The 20,875-nt window shown below is 41.5% G+C and overlaps 1 protein-coding gene across 3 annotated transcripts in view; it reads right to left on the bottom strand.

The window, feature by feature from the left end:
- Positions 1–20,875, bottom strand: part of ASTN2 (astrotactin 2) — an 859,033-nt gene that overhangs the window by 163,665 nt on the left and 674,493 nt on the right. For all 3 annotated transcript variants that reach the window (XM_059142160.1, XM_059142161.1, XM_059142162.1), the window contains one exon: positions 16,131–16,396. In XM_059142160.1, the coding sequence (XP_058998143.1) occupies positions 16,131–16,396 (266 nt within the window). The remainder of the gene's footprint in view (positions 1–16,130; positions 16,397–20,875) is intronic.

Below are 20,875 nucleotides of genomic sequence, written 5' to 3'. Positions count from 1 at the left end.
ATCTGAAAATCCAATCTAGATCTAGTTGACTCCTAAATGTGAACCTTCTCAATGACATTTCACTAAAATGCCTAAAATTTCAAAATTTCACTGATGTCTGTTTACCCCGAATATAGATAATACCACCTGAATATAAAACACATATTAACATATATATACACACACACACACACACACACACATACATACACACACCAATATATAACTACTACGTGAACATATCTATATCTATAGTTTCTCCAGATTCCTTCAAAATAAATATCGGAAAATTTGAGAAAAAACTATTAAAGTAACAATAGGGAGGGATGAGCAAAACCTCACTAATGTGTACTCCTCAATCCCAAAGCAGCGACCATGCTTCCTTTTCCTGGCATCCCCTCTATTATTGAAAGGAAATAATAACTTCTGGTAAAGATTTGGACTGAGCAAACTAAATTTGAAGGAGTCAGGCCCAAGCTCATTTAAGAGTAGACTGATACTTCTAAGAAAGAATTAAGAACAGGGTTTTGGATTGAGTTAACAAGGTCTTTGTTGAATCACTCCATAGCTGTCAGATGGCTATTATCAAAAAAGGTTAAGAAGTAACAAGTGTTGGTGAGGATAGGAAGGAAAGGCAACACTTGTGCACTGTTAATGGGAATGTAAATTGGTGCAGTGCCTATGGAAAAAACAGTATAGAGTTCCCCTGAAAAACTAAAAACAGAACTACTGCATGAGCCAGCAATTTCACTTCTGGGTATTTATCCAAGAAAGTGAAAACACTAACTCAAAATAGATACGTGCATCCCAATGTTCACTGCAACATTATCTGTAATAACGAGATATGAAAAAAACCTAAGTGCCCACGATGGGGGAATGCATAAAGAAAGTGTAGGGTGTGTGTATATACAAACACACACACGAATATCATTTAGCCATAAAAAATAAAATCTTGCCAGACGAGCACGGATGGACCTTGAACACATTATGCTAAGTGAAATAAGTCAAGGAAAGAAAGACAAATACCATATGATCTCACTTGTATGCAGAATCTTAAGAAAAAAAAAAAGCTCATAGATAAAAAGAGGCTGCTCAGAGGCAAGAGACTGGGGTGGGGAAAATGGATGAAAGAGGTCAAAAAGTAGAAGCGTGCAGTTATAAAACACTTCAGTTATGAGAATGTCATGTATAGGTTTGTGACTACAATTAAGAATACTGAATTGTATACCTGAGAGATGCTAAGAGAATAGATCTTAAAAGTTTCCATCACAAAAAAAAATTATAACTATGTGATAATGGATGTTCATTATTAACTAGACTTATCATGGTGATTATTTTGCAATGTGCACAAATGTTGAATCATTATGTTGTGCACCTAGAACAATATACTGTTATCCATCTATTACATCTCACTAGAGGAGGATGAGGAGGACGAAGAGGTCTTTGTTGAGTTCTGAGACAAGAACTTCAATTAGGTAGTGGAATAACTTCCAAGAAGCTGAGAAGTGACTAAGAGTTGGAACCAGAACAGAAGTTTCACCACCCAAGAAAAGTGAAGAAAAAGATAGTGACAGGAAAGACTGTAGAATCCAAGAAAGGTTATTTGATGACACAATAGGCTGGCCTATGTCAAAGTGCAGAGAAAGGAGCCAATGATGAGGCAGTCTCTATAGCCTACATATTGAAACTGCAGGCTATAGAACCTGAGAAACATGTTTAAATCCTGGTTCCAGAACTATTGGCTGTGGGACATTGACAAGAGATTTCTCCTTCTGAACCTCAGTACTTTCACCACTCAGAAGTTATGCTTTGTATGCTTACTATATACTATATACTATGACACTAAAGATAGAAGCTATTGTGACCAAGACAAATCCAGAAGTCTGGAAGCAAGAGACCTGGATTTTATCCTTAATTCTGTAGGCAACTGAAGCAGCCTCTTGTGTTCTAACTTCTTTCTTCATAAATCATACATCATTAAGAAGGACAATAGACATACCGGAGTTCTTTCAGAGGCTAATAACCAAGATGGCTGGGGTAAAGCTGAGTCAGATTTAAGAACAGACTGATTTCATGGAAAGTTATTGAAGGAACAGAGGATGCTTACCAGAACTAAGACCTAAAACATCTCCAAATACCCAGAAAACTGTCACTTAGAACCAGGAGAGAGGACGGATTTTTACTGATCTACTTCTGTGTGCTAAACATTGCTACTAAGTAGCAATAGATTATTTTTCCTTAATAATTTGTTATTTTAGCTACCTTAGAAACAATTCTATAAAGTAAACATTGTGAAGCCCATTTTACTGGTGAGAAAACAGAATCCTAAAAACTTCAGTAATGTGACAAAAACACAAAGGAATTTTGTACCAAAGCTATTAGAACCCTCATCTCTTTGATTCTTAAGTATATGCTCTGTTCAGTAAGTCAGTGGGTAAGTCTATTTCAGTATAGTTTTGATGAATGGAACTAGAGACAAGAATAGGAAATATTTAGGAAAGTATTTTTACTCAATAAACAAAACATTCTAGTAGCAAGTGAACAAGCTGCTTAAGGGTTATTGGGCAGGCTTTACTTGGAATATTCAAATACAGACTCTTGTAGGGTCTGGTAGCAAAGAACTAATTGACTAGGATAGGACTAGATGCCTGGATAATCCCTTCCACTTCTGAGCCCACCTGCTCTTTCCTTCTTATAAGCATTATTTTGATCATAAAATAAAATAATGGAATGTGGAGAAGGAGAAAGGAAAGGAAGAGAAAGAACAGGACAGGAGGAGAAGACAAGTAAGAACTTGTCTATATTCAGCACTTACCATGTACCAGGCAGAAGGCTAAGTATGTTAGATGCCCATCTCATTTAATATAATAACCTCAGAAATTAGGTATTATTATTATTATTAACCCCACCTCACATCCGAGGGAGCTAAGGTTCAGAATTCCTTGCCAAAAGTCACATAGGAAACAAAAAGCAGCCAAGACTTGATGACAGATTTGACCAGCATCAAAAGCAAACTTTTAACTACTAGATTAGAAAGCTCAAGTTATTCTATTAGATCACATAGGTCTATGGGTATATCAATACTGGCTGTGGGAGACCGCCAAAAGATCAAACCTAGTCAACCTTCTAGACCTAACTACCAAGTTACAAGAAATACAGGAGCAGAAGAACATGTTAGATGATACCATAGGGATTTAATGAGCAAAATCTAGGCTGCGGGGATCTCCGCTGGACAAATGATGAGTTTCCTTAATAAAATAACACAAGGAATAAAAAGAGAAAGATATAAAGGAAGGAACGTATACGTTAAAAGAAACTTCCTTATCAACCAATGACAGTGTTTGTATCTTATTTAGATCCCACTTTGAACAAACTAGAACAAACTTAAAAATAATTCAGTAAATATGAACAATGATTAGATATTTGATGGTATCGAGGAGCTGTTAATTTGGAGAGCATGGTAATGGTAATGGTATTGACGCTATTTTTTTTCAGCCCTTATCTTTTGGAAATGTCGACTTGAACATTTACACATAAAATAACAATATCTGAGACGAGACAGAAGGTGACATGTTTTGTGTGAGTTGATCACTGTTGCAGCTGGAAGGTGAGAGGTATATGGGAAGTTCATTTCACTAGTTTCTCTGTTCTTGTATACATTATAGTTTTCTAAACTGAATTGTTTTGGGCTGGGTAGCAGAAGACCCAGGGAATTTAACAGTGTCTTCCAAAATGAGAATATGTGGAGATGAAGCTGAAAAAGGAAAGAAACATGTGGTCCCAGGAAAAGCCCTATTCTTCAAGGTTTTCTCTTGCTCCCTGGACCTGAGATTATAGACTGGAACCCTTTTACTCAGAAACACTAGGGATAACATCACTCTGTTGACCGGAGAAGGCACTGCAGAGACTGACTCTGTAACCGTACAAACTCAACGCTGCTTTCAGCTGCATCTGCCTGGTGAATTGTGAGACACATCTGGAACAACTTTTTGGTTCTTAGAGAGAAACAGAGGAGAGAGTAGAACTGTTTGTGAATTGTTTCTGGGTCCTTTGCATCACTGCTGACTGAAGTTGTCTAATGACCCAAGAGGAGCCCCCAGTGAACAGGGCTAAGCTCCAGAAGGGATGGGGCCTACAGCTTGTTCTGTTCCTGGAAGCCCAGCACCGCCCTGGCTGGGGCAGTCTCTACATGATCATGTGATGGATGAGTGGCTGTGGGTGAACTAGAAAGAGATTCCAGTCCTGGTTCTGATATGTGTTAGCCCTTTGAGGCTTCAGGGGGTACCTGTCCTTTATGAGCCTCAGTTTCCTTATGTGTAAAGTGGAAATAAACACTGCTACCATCATAGGCCTCCTGAGAGGATTAAGGGGGCCAGTGTATATGAAAGTAAATTGGTAACTCATTCACTTTTCACTCATTCATTCATCTATTCTCATTGAGAACTTACTGAATTTCTACTATGAGTCAGGCACGATATCAGAAGATGTTGGTGCAATGCTGAGCAAAAGTTTCCCCAGACCCTGGTCTCATGGAGTTCACCCCCGCAAGTTAGAGGACAACCATTTGACTCAATATCAAGAAGGATATTCTAGAAGTGAGGGAAAAGGATGCCTGGGGTCACAAAGCAAGCTGTTACTGGGAATGCTCAAACACAGAGTCCACTACCTTAGCAAAGCGAAGCAGAAAGGAATCAAGAAGTAGACTATGGTTGCACTACATGCTTGTCTAAATGCCTTCATCTCTGAGTTCACCTGCTCTTCCTCCCTCACTGGCAATCTGTCATCATAAAATAAAATAACAAAATCTGAAGGAGGAGGAGACCCAGGCATTAATGAATTACAAAACATAAAAGTATAATTAGAAACTGAGGGGCTCCTGGTGGCTCAGTCGGTGAGGTGTCTGACTCTCATTTTTGGCTCAGGTCCTGGTCTCAGGGTTGGGAGACGGAGCCCGAGTGCGCGTGCATGGAACCTGCTTAAAATTCTCTCTCTCCACTTCTCTCTTTGTTTCTCCCTCAACCCCTACCCCATTCGCAAGTGTTCACTCTCTCTAAAAAAATAATAATAAATAATAATAATAGTTAGAAACGTTGATAACCACTATGGAAGAAAGATAAAAAAGGACTCAAAGTACATAAATAAATGGGGAGCTTATCAAACCTGGAAGCTTCCGTGGCATTCTGGTATAGGAGTAGCAGTTAACTCAGAAAAGGAGGGGGATGGGTGACATGCATGCCAATTAGAGGGAATAGCATTTGCAAAGACTTTTTGGCATGACAAAGTATAGCCTTTCCAGAAACTGGAAGATTGCCAGTGACTAGAGAACAGAAAGCAAGGAGGGTAGAGGTAAGATGAGTTTTAAGAAGTTGGAAGGGCCAGTCTAAGGAGCTCCATGCAGGCCACAGTAAGCACCTCTGTCTTGATCCTAAAGAACTGGAAGGCAGTTAAGTGTTTGAATGAGAAAAGTGATGAAAGTATGTTTTAGTTTTTGAAAATTTCACTCTGGCTACAAGGAAGAAAATTAACTAGAAAGAGCAGGGATCATTATTAGCCCGTGGGGAGGCAATTACAATAGTCCAGGCAAAACCTGAACCAAACTGGGTAAAAATGAAGTTATTTGAGAAGTTCTTAAGAAAAAAAAAAATCTATAGGATTTGATAATGGGTGGTAGTTTTGGGAGGATGAGTGCAGGAAGGAAAAAAAGTATCAAGTATATCTCACTGGTTTCAGAATTACAAAAACTGAGATAGAAAACACTATCAAAAAAGACAGTCTTTTATGGCAACTGTAGTGTCTGCAAGACTTATAAATGAGAAGCCATTCTACTTCCATCACATGAAGGGATTCAACCCTGGAATGAATGCAAGTGAATCAGTATAGACAGTAGAAGTAGCCAATTTTTTCAAAAATTTTGGAAATTAGATAAAGAAATGAAGACACCGTAGCTGGAGAAGGTAATACGTAGTGACAGTGTCTTCAATATACATTAGACTTCTGTTTATGATCATTTAAAAAGCTGAAGGGAAGTAGCTAATAGAGAGTATAGCAAAATGAGAAAAAAGCTCAGGTGCACAGGTCAAACCATGGTTCTACCAGTTCCTATTTCTAGGAACTAGGGGCAAGTAGTCTAACTTCTCCATGCCTCAGTTTACACAATGGGGAAATAAAGACAGTAATAATACCCACCATATGGGGTTCATGAAAGGGTTCAATGAGCTAAGTAAATAAAGGGCTTGAGCTGAGTTCCTGGCACAACTGAAGTGCTCAGTAAATGATTGTTATGAAAAGTACAAGGGAAAGACATTATACCATTCCCTTTTTTATCACATTTGCTAACTGAATTCAATGTCCTATAGGGCACGGGTAGGGAGAGGACGCCCTGTGCTCTGACATGCAAAAATGTTTGCATTTGCTAAGTCTGTATGTCTCTGATGTCTTATTGAAGCTGGTAGTCTTCTGGTCGCATGAAAGAGCTACGTTTTCCAGTTTTGCAAGTAGGCAAGCCAAGCATTAAGTTCCTCTTTTGTAATTGACCATGAGCGTGTTGAGTAAGACATGGATTATTTCTCCCTCTTTTCTTTGATCTTCCCTCTTGCCAAGGACTGCCTGACAGTCTGGTTTCTGGCCAGGACACCTCCTCAGAATGCACAGAGATGGAGAGGAAGTGGCCCCACAATAGCAGAGATTTAGGCCAGATTAAAAGTACTTGACTTTCCTAATCCCTAAACAAGGAATTCCCTGAAGGAACTTCAGAATGAAAGGGATATATGAACCATGGTTTTAGTGAGTGGTTCTCAAGCTCAGAGTGTTTCAGAATCACCTAGGAAGCTTGTGAAAATGAAGATTCCCAGCCTCACCCCACCAGAGAAAAATAATCGTAGGATGAAGCCAGGAACCTGACTTTTTAACAAATGCCTCCTCCATCTCCATCCTGAGGGACTTGGCGATCCTCTGAAACCCAAGTCCCCACATCCCACTAGGTATCTTGATCTCACTTGTTCTGCTTTGCCTTTTTTCTTTTTTCTCTTCAGCTTCTAATATACAATATTATTTACTATTCTGATTGCTTTTTGTCTCCCAACCATGCCCCCATAGAAATTAAGTCTCCAGGTGGTGGAAATATATGCCTGTTCTGTTCTCTAATGTATCTCAAATGCCCAGAATAGTGCCTGACCTAGAGGAGACCCTCATAAATATTTGCTAAAATTATTTGAATTGAGTCCCCACACTCTCAGCCATCTCATAGATAAACTTCTGTAGTGGGAACCCTAACTGGTCATCTTATATAAGTCTTCTACCATGTTTGGGTCTAGAACATTTAGGAAGTGTGTGGATGCCATGGATCTTTTTTGCTGGGAAAAAGAATTTGAAAATATATAATTTGGCATAATTTTCTGAGAAGAGATCCAAAGACCCTTCAATATCAGAGACCTGCAGTCCCCAAATTAATACCCTTGGTTATTTTTTTTAATTATTATTAACATACAATGTATTATTTCTTTTAAGGGTACAGGTCCGTGATTCCACAGTTTTTCACAATTCACAACGCTCACTGTAGCATATACCCTCCCCAAGGTCCATCACCCAGCCCCCCATTCCGCCCTCCCCCTCCACTCTAGCAATCCTCAGTTTGTTTCCTGAGATTATGAGTCTCTTCTGGTTTGTCTCCCTCTCTGGTTTCATCTTATTTCATGTTCTCCTTTTTTCCCCTATGATCCTCTGCCTTGTTTCTCAAATTCCACATATCAGTGAGATCATATGATAATTGTGTTTCTCTGATTGATGCATTTAGCTTAGTATAATACCCTCTAGTTCCACATAGCTCTGGTCGCTGATACTCACCCTTCAATGGTTGTTGCAGTCAATCACCTAAAGTCACATTTATTTTTATTTTTTAAGATTTAGTAATCTCTACACCCAACACGGGTCTCTGAGTTGAGATCAAGGGTTGCCTGCTCCACTGACTGAGTCAGCCGGTGCCCTTCCAAGTCACATTTAGTGATGTCTTTCCTTTGATCCATATCTTGAAGGTGGACTCCCCATTGTTTATATGGTTCCCAACTCCCTTGATGCAGCATTCAAAGCTGCCCACAGCTCCGCCCCCTGCACATCATTTTTTCCAATTTGATCTCTTCCCAATTTCTCAGACTTTGTGCTACAGAGTAACTGATGAAACACATAAGCTTTAGAGGCACCTGGGAGGTTCAGTCAGTTAAGTGTCCCACTCTCAATTTCAGCTCAGGTCATGATCTCTGGGTCATGATATTGAGCCCTGAGTCAGGCTCAGCACTGAACGTGGACCCTGCTTGAGATTCTCTTTCCCTCTCTGCTCCCCCACCCCCACTTGCACACACACTCTCTCTCTTAACAACAAAAACATGCACATAATCATTAGGGACAGTCATTCCAAGCTTGAATTTTGACCGCACAAGTCACTAGCTATGTGATCTCAGATAAATTACTTATCTCTGTAAAGCCTCAGGTTTTGCTTTCTAATTTGTAAAATGGGCATTAAAATACATACTCAAATGTGTTAGGAGGATAGAGTGAAATATTACTGATACAGAGAGAGTGCATATTAATACACACACAACCCTTAAAAATGCCAGGCACAGAGTTAGCATTCAGGAACTGTTGAGTTTTGATCTTCTGTTCTATATGTTTGGCATATAGTATTTGACATAACTTTCTTTCCCCTTCCTTTCCAATATTCTTTGGTCTAGACCAAGGTTTGTCAAACTTTCTTGTAAAGTACCAAAAGTAAATATTTTTGGCTTTGTGTGCCATACTCTGTTCTGTGGCTCTTACTGTACCCTGCTGTTGTTGCAGAAAAACAGCCACAGATGATATGCAAATGCATAGCTACATTTCATAAATGTTATTTATAAAAACAGGTGGCATGCTGGATTTCACCCCTGGGTCACAGCTTTCCAACTCTGACCCGGGCTAGCTTTGGAACTTCATAGAACTGGGTTCAAGATTCTCTGAGTCTCAGTGTCCTTGTCTATTAAATAGAGATCATAATAGTACTTTCCTCATAAGGTGTTGGATGATTAAATGGGATAAAGCATATAAAGCCCTCGGCGCAGTGTTTGGCCTGTGATACGCATCTCATCTCATAGATGGTATTATTCTCCTTATCAACAGACTTGCCTCAAGCTGTTCCATGATCGGCCCATATCCACCTTGCCTGCCCCAAGAATCTTTTCCAGACTCTCTCTGAGTTTCTTTCTCCCACTTTCCTAACACTGTTGGAATGTCAATTGTATTATTTGAAAATAAGTCATGCATGGATGTAACATATGCAAGTAATTATAGTTACTTATGTGGCTCTTCTGCTTCATCCACTAGACTATGAGCTCCTTGAAGGCACAATCTGTGTCTTATTCCCCTTCTCTATCCTGCCTCCTAGCACAGAATCTGGCACACACCAAGCACCCAAGGCCAGGAGATGGTGGCAATGGTGCTACAGTAATGGTGACAGCGCTTGTGATAATGGTGGAGGTGACGGTGGCGGTGGTAATCATGGTGGGGGGAGGGGTGATCTTGGTTGTTAATTTCTTTTCAAAGAGCAGTCATTTGGAATTCTCTTCTCAGTGAGAGCCAAGAAGTGTAAATAGAGCAAACAAGTCCTTCTGGCAGAGAGAGAGGATCTGTTGGAAGGTCAGACAACCACAACAAGACCAAAATTATACATGGCTCTTCCTAGAGCAGCATGAAAAGAAAAAGAAAAAACAAAACAAAACAAAACTCACATGATTGGAAGTCAGGAGATCCGAGCACTAGGAATGAATCCATCTGTAGAGTATTTCACAGTGCTCAAGTTACCAGCAAAGGGTGTCTGGGTGTCTTAATCTTTCTGTGTGAGAGCCCTGTGGGGAAAGTTATGACTACCCATTTTACAGATGAGGAAACTAACTCTCAAGAGAGATGAAAGACACTGCTGAGGACAAAAACTGTGCCTAACTACTTCAAATTCAGAACTGGCTTTGTGACTAAGGGCAAACCATTCCTCATGTTTAGGTCTTATTTCTACTATTTGCAAAATAAAAAAGCTGGTCTGAAAAATAAATAGGATATGATTTTAATATCCCCTTTTACTCATAAATGTTGTCACTGCCCTAGTACACCTTCCTCTTCCTAATATTAATTTAAGGATAAAACTGTTACTGTCTCTGGATGGGAAATAAATTGTAGGTCACAGGATGATTCTTCTAACCTCAAAATATTTCCCTTATTTTCAGGGTAAAAGTTAGGTCTGACCCTATCACAGCACCAAGAGATAGTAAGGGGATAAAGTGAAACCAGAATTCTCATTATACAGATAAAGAAACAAAGACCAAAACACAATGCATTTGTGTCCAATGTCATATAAGAGTCAAGGACAGAACCTAGTTCAGATTCCAGGTGTCCCAATCCTCTAGTTCTTCCTAAGAGAATTCCCAACCCCAACATGGATAGAGATTTATATGCGTACTCTACAAATAAGTAAAAGTAAGGTCACCCAGTAGTCAATGGCAGAGATGAATTTCTAATCCAGCTCTGTCTGGCTCTTCACCTTGACACCATCCTGTCTCCCCTACCGGAGCCTCTTCTTCTCCCTCACCCAAAGGCTAAGTTAATAGCCACACAAAGTCTTCTACATTAAGCACTAGCTGCACTATAGCTTTGGGCTATGTGGGGTCATTTAACAGGTGGAGGAGGAGGTTTATGTATTAATCAAACTGTCCATCACAAAGAATTTTTTCCTGCTTTCCTTGTTCTTTAAATCACAGCATGACATGTAATGAAGTGCTCCTTTCTGACTGGTACAAGGCATCATGTCTTGCATGCATTTATGGAGATGGACCCAAGGAGATCCCAACTGTTAAAGGATCTAGTGTCTCATGGCCCCCAGGGCTAGCCAGAGCACATTCTAACCCTGGTCCAGAATCAGAGGCCAGAACTGCCTCATAGACCTCATGCAAGTCACACCCCTCACCAACACTCCCTAACCATGCCGTAAAATGGGACTCAAGTTGAATGAGCACCTCAAATAACCCAAGGAGTCAGGAATTTTTACATAGAAAAATGGTTCCATTCTGCATCAGGAGGTCTGTAGGAGAAGAAAATCCTTTTACACATGTGTAACTCCACCTGTGGTATCCCTTACAACAGAATATGAACTCCAGCAATGTTTATAAAGTAATAAAATTTTCTTATAATCCCTCCATTCATGATCTGCACTTTTGGGTTAACCAGTGACCTTTCCCATGCAAAAACACAGCTCTTACTCTAAAATGTCATGTCCCTAGCACAGGGCATCTGTAAAGTTATTAAGTACTACTTAGAAGAGGACATACCAAAGGACTCATTTAAAAAAGAAGGGTCAAGTTTATTTTATTATTTATTATTTTTTAAAGATTTTATTTATTTATTTGACAGACAGAGACCAGAAGTGGACAGAGAGGCAGGCGGGGGGTGGGGGGGGTGGGGGGTGGGCAGAAGCAGGCTCCTGCGAGCAGAAAGCCCAATGCGGGGCTTGACCCCAGGACCCTGAGATTATGACCTGAGCTGAAGGCAGAGGCTTTAACCCACTGAGCCGCCCAGGTGCCCCAAGAAGGGTCAAGTTTAGATAAACATCGTTTTTATCATTGTCACAGAAAATGTTTGTCCATCAGATGCTATGTGCCAGGTACTATGCATTCATGAACTCATTTTATCTCCATAAGGACCTCATTTCACAGATGTGGGAACTGAGGTTTGGAGAAATCACTCAGCATCACACAGGGAACAGGAGACTGAAGCAGGATTCTAAGTAGAGCACAAAGCCTGAGCGGCCTGCTTCCACTTAGAGAAAGTCTTTTGCAGGAAACTCAGAAAGTAACTCACTCAGCCTCTCTGCCTTCTCAGATAGGAAAAGAAAAACCCACACAGGAAACAAAGACTTGCCCCAGCCTTGTGTCTCAGTGTCAGAGCCCAGGCCAAGATTCTTTTGTGTTTTTATCTACATCCACTTTTGTGTTTGTGTCCACCCCTGGCTTCAGAAAAATGAGAAGAGATGGCGGAGCCATGGGAGAAGGAGTGATGGGGTCTGGGGAGGAGGCAGAAAACAATGATCCCAGGGACAGTGGCCGCCTTCTCATCACACCAGCCTCACTCAGCGGCCATATTGCCCTCCTCCACATAATTTCCACACCTACAGTTGGCCTGTCCCACCCACTCCTACCTTAGCCTTGCTCTACTGGAAAGGCCTAATGTAGCACAGCCCCTAGGCTGTCATGCACCTTTAAAAGGACCTACCATTGGGATCTGGGGCCAGGGAGTAGAAGCTGGAGCCTCAAGGAAGCCAGCTCATCAGCCAGCTCTAACGTTTCTGAGTGGGGATGACCAAGAGGAGGACAGCCTGTAGCCGAGAAGATGGCACTCCTGCCTGTCTACCTGCCCAAACTCTTCTCTGGCTTCCCACTGCTGGGGCCAAACTCCTCACCTCCATAGCCTCTGCAGCTCTGCCTCGCCGGGTCCTGCCTCTTGGTCCTCAAGTACTGCTCATGGAGCTGCCCTTTAGTTTGGCCCCTGCCCCATGGGATCTCAGTTTTTCAGGGAAATGGGCCATGCCTGCTCACTCTTCAGGCCTTCGCAGGAGTTGGGTCTTCAACCTTACTTGTGCTCTGGCTCCTCCCCCTCTCCCGCGACCCCCGCCAAATCTAGTCCTCTACTTTAATTTATGTAACTCAGTTACATAACTGACCCCTCAAAACTCAGTTTAAATGACACTTCCTCAGAGAAACCAACCCTAACTCCACAAGACCTCCTAACACGCTTTTCAACCCACTGACCTGGCCTTCTCTTGGTACTTCACAGTCTGTCTTGATTTGTGTGATTGTTTCACTAATACCTGTCTGGTCCACAAGTCTGTAAACTCTATGAAGATAAAGACCAAGTCTACTCATCATCCACTTCACTTCTCAGGGCATGACATAGTAGCGGGCATATAGTAAGTTCTTACAAATACTGAATGAATGAATGAATGAATGACTAGTGCTCTAAGAATTCCAAATCTCCCGTAAGGAGAACAGTGACATCTAGTGACTGCATTCACACTGGGGCTTTTCTGATAACATCCCACCAAGTGGCCTTGAAAACATCTCCCTGGATTTCCGTAGAAATGGATGTTTTGATCATGCCGAGGAATCCAGACATGGGGGAATCTGACTCCTACGCAAGGAGGACGAAAACCGCCACTCCTCTTGCTACCACATGGGCCAAGAACACATCACAAAAGTCCTGTGACTTAGCTAGGCTGGTGCCATATTACAGATGAGAGGAGTGTGGCCCAGAAGGGCAGCACTAGGCCAAGATTTTGAAGCAGTAAATGAGGATTTTCATTAACTTCCCCCACCGAGTCCTGGAGAGCTCGGCCCCATGCAGCTAACCAAGAGGCTTTGCTCATCCACACTAACAGAACACTGGTCAGACAATCTTTGGTATTCATTGGAAGTTTCAACAGCCTCCTCACAGGTCTCCCTCTTTCCACACTTGCATCTTCACAGTCAACTCTCACCCTGAAGCCAGAGCGGGGAGATTTATTCATATTTGACTTTTTGTTTTAGTTAGCGTGGAGACCTCTGACGCATCGGATTAGATCATCCATGAGGCTTAGCTCGTGACTCAAGGTCATTATAGCACCATGCATGGTTAGGCTTTATATATTCATCTACTTTGTGTTCATTAACTAGCTAATTTTAATACTTAAAAAAAAAAAAAAAAAAAAAAAAAAAAACCTCCCACAAATCCACCACCCAAAATGCCGGGTAGGAACATGATACCTCCATGTGATGAGGGCTCCCTCGTGCCATTGTCCTGCCTCCCCAACTCAAGACTGTCATTATCCTGAATCCTATGTTGACCATTTCCTTGATTCCTTTTTTAAATAGTTTATAGCACCTGTATTCATTCAAAAAATGTAGTTCATTTGGCACGCATCTGTTTTAATTTAAAACAGGGGAAATGGTTGGGAGGGAGACAAACCATAAGTGACTCTTAATCTCACAAAACAAACTGAGGGTTGCTGGGGGGAGGGGGGTTGGGAGAAGAGGGGTGGGGTTATGGACATTGGGGAGGGTATGTGCTTTGGTGAGTGCTGTGAAGTGTGTAAACCTGACGATTCACAGACCTGTACCCCTGGGTATAAAAATATATTATATGTTTATAAAAAATTAAAAATTAAAAAAAAGACAGGTGCTTAATGGATTGAGCCACTCAGACACTCCTGTAAGTCATATTCTAATAGTACCTAATAATCAGTTATATATACTAAAACAAACAAACAAACACACTATATAAAATGTATCTTCGGGATTTACATTCTTCATTTAATATTATGTTCATTCATCTCATATTTAATGATACTGTAGTTCATTTGTTTTTGTCTCTTGTAGATTATTCCACTGCATGTATATTCCACTGTGCACTTATTTAACTGCTCTCCTACTGACAGTCATCTGGGCTATTTCCAGAGGGCTCCTTCTGCTGCATGAATCTAACCCTATCGAATCTGTCCTGCATATCCTAAGCATCTCACTCCCCTTCAAATGGGATCCACATTCAATGAGGTAGTTTACAATAACCCATACGAGCAGGTTCCTTCTGACCTCTCTGGCCTCATCCCTGCTTTCCTTCTATCTCTTCATCTTAGTCACGGGATGCCTTCCAGGCTTTGTACAGATCATGTTCTCTTCTGCTTCTGGTCATCTACCTGACACTCTCCCCAGGTCCTTACTCTCATCCCCCTCTCTCCTCTAGGAAGCCCTACCTGACCATTTACCACCTTCTAGCACTCAGAACACTATGGTAGGAAGGCATAATCCATAGCAGCCTGATGGTATTGGTCAGGGACCTACCAGACCATCTTCTTTGGGCCAAGGGCTATGAGAGATTTGCTGCAGAGGGAAGCCTGGGGACAAAGTGGAGAAGCTTTATCCACCTTCCTCTCCCTAACTGAAGGAGTGGCATCACTATTCTTGGCTTTATGGATTGGGATTCCTGAAAGACTGCATTTAGAAAAAGTGTTCCATGAATACAATTTTGCAAACCAGTGAACAAATCATTTATATGGTCTCTTCAAGCCCAGACATGCTGCCATGGGATATGAAACATGCAGGAAGAGGAAAAAGAGGAGATATAATTTCACAATTAAGCACCTAGGCTCTGAAGCAGACCAACTTTGAGCAAATCAGTAAACATCCTCAAGGTTTCCTCACTTGTAAAGTGGACATGACATTAGGATGAACCATATGGAATTACCATTTTTTAAAAAAGTATTTATTTGAGAGAGAGAGAGAGAGAGAGAGCAAGCAAGCATGTGCACAGGGAGGAGCAGAGAGAGAGTTTAGCAGACTCCTTGCTGAGCTCAGAGCCTAACACGGGGCTCCATCTCGTGACCCCAAGATTATGACCTGAGCCAAGACCAAGAGTTGAACAGTTAAACAATTGCACCACCCAGGGGTCCCTGGAATTATCATTTTTTATAAATAAGAAAATGATCAAATGCTGGCAATTTCATATATGTTAAACCAATATTTATACATAAATCAGATCTGGATGGAAGATTAAATGAGATAATCCAAGTATAATATTGAGGCAGAGACCTTTAGGTTTTTAACAAACCCATGTATCTTCTTCCCCAGACCATCAGATAAAATATATTTCCCTGTTTTTGTTTGTAGACAGGTGTGCCCAATGAATGAGTTCGACCCAGTGGAAAGGAGCTGAAATGATATTTGTCACTTTCAGGCTTGGTGCATGTAAACTTCTCACATACGATCTCCCATGTACTTTCTTCTTCCACAGCAACTGTGGAAGCATCAGGTTGATGAGGGCACAGGATAGAATAATATGGGTCTTGAACCCCTTCTCAGAGTAATAACTTCAAGAAATAATAAGAAATAACTTCAAGAAATAACTTCTATTATATTAAGCCATTGAGATTAGAGGATTTATTGGTTATAACAGCTATATATGTACTTAAAATATGGTAAGGGATCAATAAATATCAGCCATCACCATGACGGTGATGAAAGACAATCCCAATGGACAAAGGGCCCACAAGGGCAAGAGGGAGGAAGACTGGTACTTAGATGTGAATTAGTGGCTGTATCAGGGGAACTCACCTCCTTGGTACCATTGTCTTGGATCAGGGTATAAAGTGGTACCACACGGTTGATTTCCAGCAGCACTGGTGTGGGGCTCAGCTGCTCCTTGCCTGGTCGGCGGCAAAGGTGGCAGGTAGATGGACAACGGCCTTTCTCCTCACAGCGGATCTCCACACCTGAGATAAGCTGGTCATCCGACAGCATTTGGGCGGTCAGCAGCCCTGAGAGGTAGGTGATGAAGGGCATGGACTTGAGTTCCTTCTTGCTGCCCAGCTCTGTGGTCTCTAGAGAGAGAGAGAGAGAATTCAACATTGTTCAAAAGGGCAGACTCTTGAACCCATAGGGTCCAATGTGCCAAGGAGGTAGTATCCCATGGAAAAGAAAAAAGATGATAGAGTGGTTTACTCATGATGTCTTGGAAAGAGCACTGGCCTGATGAATCAGATGTCAGAATCGTGTCCTTTTTTATTCTTCCTATTAAGCAGCCCCTTACTTTCTCTGGGCCTCACATTTTCCATATTTAAAGTTGACTGGTTAGATAAGAGGACTCTTCAAGGACCCCGCAAGATGTAACAAATCAAAGATATTTTCTCAACAAGAAATTCCTATCTACTGTCAATTTAAACAAATTCTACCCTTCTTTTGAAAACTTGCCCCAGTCCTATATTTTCCATGAAGTTTCATGTGATGGGGGAAACACCAGCTAAAGTCAATTTCCATTTAAATCCCAATTCTGGGACGCCTGGGTGGCTCAGTTGGTTAAGCAGCTGCCTTCGGCTCAGGTCATGATACCAGCATCCTGGGATCGAGTCCCACATCGGGCTCCTTGCTCCGCAGGGAGCCTGCTTCTCCCTCTGACTCTGCCTTCCACTCTGTCTGCCTGTGCTCGCTCTTGCTCGCTCTCTCTCTGACAAATAAATAAATAAAATCTTAAAAAAAAAAATCCCAATTCTGCTTGATAATAGTAAGCTACCTTGGGAAGGTCTCCTCATACCCCAAGGTCTGTGAGGATTCATTCTGTAAAATGGGGTTATAATACTCACTAAAACAGTTATGAGTGGTAAATGAGACAGAAGGAGGTGGACCTATCTGGAAAATCATTCATGAATTCCCCTTTCTGTCTGAGTTCATCTGTCCCTTGTTCTAACTTCTTTTTCTGCCTTCTTCATGTGCATGCTGAGATCTAATTATCCATGCTCCATTTTGTGCTATCTCTCTTGATCCATACCACCAGCATTTCCCACTTCTGTCTTTGCTCACTTGTCTTATTCTTCTCCTCTGCCTCTTCAAAGGTTCTCCACCCATCAGTGCTCCATTCCATCGTCACCCTCTTCAGGAAGTCTTTTCTCTCCTTGCTCTAGCCATTCTTCTCTGATTAAGTATTTCTGTTTATAAGACCTAATCTTGTTAAGCTCTTTTCTCATCCCATTTTCTGCTGACCTCTCCGGTGATATAATCTACTCTTGGAGATGGGACCATGTCTCCCACTCCTGCTTCCCACTCCCCAACCCCTGCTTCAGTGTTTAGCATAGTGCTAGGGAAGTACTTGTGACTCAATCAGAGAGGGAGATTATAGAAACCTGAATAGCTAGAATAACATTCATGATCTAGTCTAGAGGTTCTGAAATCCTTCTGGGGAATTCTGTGGATCCCAGGCAGCATCTCAACAGATGACTGCCGAGGGCAAGAGGGAAACTGGGTGGATGGAACTCAAAACCCACATTTCAGCTTCAATGAGAGCAGTTCTACTTGTATCTCTTTTATTGACTGGCCTTCTATGTAAGACTTCGTAAGAAGAGAAGGGTGTATGACTATATAAAAAAGCTTGAAAAGCAAAGGGATTTGTACAACCCAGAGAGTTCCATTTGCACCAAACACTGTTTGAATGGTATTCTCAAACTTGTGCAATGCATAATCTGAGTGGCAAAACGGGGCGGGGGGGGGGGGGGAGGCTGTGATAAGGGGCAGAACTTGGCCCAGACATCAGCTTCTTTCAAGGCTGGTAAAGTTAAGGCATGCTCCTGCCTCGGTGGAAACAGGGGTCCTGGGCACCAAGGCCTGAGAGAAAAAAAGTAGGGTTACCTCCTGCTCTAGCTCTCAGCTTGCAGTGACATGCAGCTGATCTGGAAATGGGCTTGCCAATGAGAAATACAAATAAATGCAGCCTTCATTCATTACTCTCTGGGCCCTCGGGCCTGGGATCTGGGCTCCACCTTTTCTGTCTGGCTGTCAGCAAATGCTTATGAGCATCAGATCAAAGGCTCTGAGGGAAGAAGACAAGGCAAATTCCAACTCACCAATCCTTCAGGGGGATTAAAGAAGGGTAGTTACTAAGATAAACAAAACAAAGCTGTGAAGAAGGCATCTCAGCAGCCGGGCAGACAGAGACAGTCCTGCATTCAGACAAGTTGAAAGAAGAAGATGATGATGACTTTTGGAAGGGCAGGCTGGAGGGACAGTTTTGGAGAAGGGTGACTTCGAACTTGGGAGAGAATAATCATTGAGGGGAGAAGCTCAGAGGGCAGTCAGAGCTGCAAGGACATTAGGGGGGCAGTTAACTCACACTCTGACCCAGACGTCAGTAAATTAACTGGTCCATGAGTCAAATCCAGCCCTCTGCCTTTTTTTTGTAAAGAAATTTTTATTGGAATACTGGCATCTTCATTCACTTATGTATTGTGTATGACGATGATGGCACAATTGGGTAGTTGCAAAAAAAGATGCTATAGCCCACAAAGCCTAAAATATTTGCTACCTGAATAAGTTTGGGGACCTGTGCTCCAGGCCCAGGTTATAGCTGGGGCAGTGGAGTCTCAGAAGGAAAATCTATCTTTGGTCACACAGGAATGTGGCAATATAATAGATTAAAGTAAAAACACTGGAATCAATTAGGCCATTGATACACTTAAATTGTGAATCTCCAATAAGAAAAAATAGGGCGGGGCATCTTTTCTCCCTAAACCATCTTTCAAAAACTATTGAAAAAGCATATATTTGGAAATGCTACTCTGGTACAACCCTCCCATTTAAAAAAATTTTTTTCAGTGTTCCAAGATTCATTGTTTATGTATAACACCCAGTACTCCACGCGATACATATCCTCCTTAAAACCCACTACCAGGCTCAACCATCCCTCCACTCCCTTCCCCTCTAAAACCCTCAGTTTGTTTCTCAGAGTCCATAGTCTCTCATGGTTCATCTCCCCCTATAATTTCCCCCATTCACTTTTCCTTTCCTTCTAATGTCCTCCATGTTATTCCTTATGTTCCACAAGTAAGTGAAACCACATGATAATTGGCTCTCTCTGCTTGACTTATTTCACTCAGCATAATCTCCTCCAGTCCCATCCATGTTGATGCAAAAGTTGGGTATTCATCCCTTCTGATGGCTGAGTAATATTCCATTGCATATATGGATCACATCTTCTTTATGCATTCATCTGTTGAAGAGCATCTTGGCTCTTTCCACAGTTTGGCAATTGTGGCCATTGCTGCTATGAACACTGGAGTACAGATGGCCCTTCTTTTTACCCTGCAATTGCAGGGTCATAGGATAGCTCTATTTTTAATTTTTTGAGGTATCTCCACACTGTTTCCAAAGTGGCTGTACCAACTTGCATTCCCACCAACAGTGTAAGAGCGTTCCCCTTTCCCACGTCCTCGCCAACATTTATTGTTTCTTGCCTTGTTAATCTTTGTCATTCTAACTGGTGTAAAGTGGTATCTTAATTTCCCTGATAGCTAATGATGATGAACATTTTTTCATCTGTCTGCTAGCCATTTGTATGTCTTCATTGGAGAAGTGTCTGTTCATGTCTTCTGCCCATTTTTTTTGACATGATTATCTGTTTGGGGGGTATTGAGTTTGAGGAGTTCTTTATAGATCTTGGATATCAGCCCTTTGTCTATAGTGTGATTTGCAAATATCTTCTCCCATTCCATCCACCCTCCTATTTTGAACAAGGGGAAATAGTGTCCCAAAGAAAGACCTTCCAAAGTCGTATGTTGAGTTAGTGTTCCTTTCGGCACACGGTCCCAATCTCTTCTGTTAGCCAATTTATCACTTACACTACTATTTCAATCTCATATTTTAAAACATAGATGGCCTACTTCTCACAGAATCTTGCCATATGCATATAATTTAACTGGGAATGGAATGTGGTGCTGGGAGTAAAAATTCCCTTGATCAAACAAACATTCATAGCTACCGGGTTAAAGATATAACTAGCCATTTAACAACAAAACAGGCTATAGATCTTTGCTGTTCTGTTTTTTTCCCAATAAATCTTTTTTTTTTTTTCAGTCTATCAATTCAATTGTGTTAAAAGCCCATAGTCTAGGCTGCCAACTGCCTTGCAGTAGCAATCTAGAACTCATAGTTGAACTTAGGGCTGGTTTTGCAAAAGGAGGACACTTGAGAGTCACCTGGTCTAACCCCATTGCTCAACAGTTGAAGAATCTGAGACCTAAACAAAGAAATAGATTTATGTCTATCTTCCAAGCATTTAATAACAATGATCCTTTTTGTAAAGATTGTATCATGCTTAAATTATGGTCTGGATGGGAGTTACAACAGGGAAAACCATTAACCATTCCATTAATTATTCCTCTGTAGACATCACAATTGTGAAAGTTAATTATTTCTGATCCAACCTCACTCTGTGCCTAAAGTCATCTTTAGTTCAATTGCCAGTTCTTCAGAAAAGGCTTCCCTGAACTCCATCCCCATGCCACCAACCTATATAGGGCTTCATATTAAAAAAT

This window comes from Mustela lutreola, chromosome 12 (genome assembly GCF_030435805.1).
Source record: "Mustela lutreola isolate mMusLut2 chromosome 12, mMusLut2.pri, whole genome shotgun sequence".
Lineage (NCBI taxonomy): Eukaryota > Metazoa > Chordata > Mammalia > Carnivora > Mustelidae > Mustela > Mustela lutreola.
This window is presented reverse-complemented; position numbering and strand designations above follow the sequence as displayed.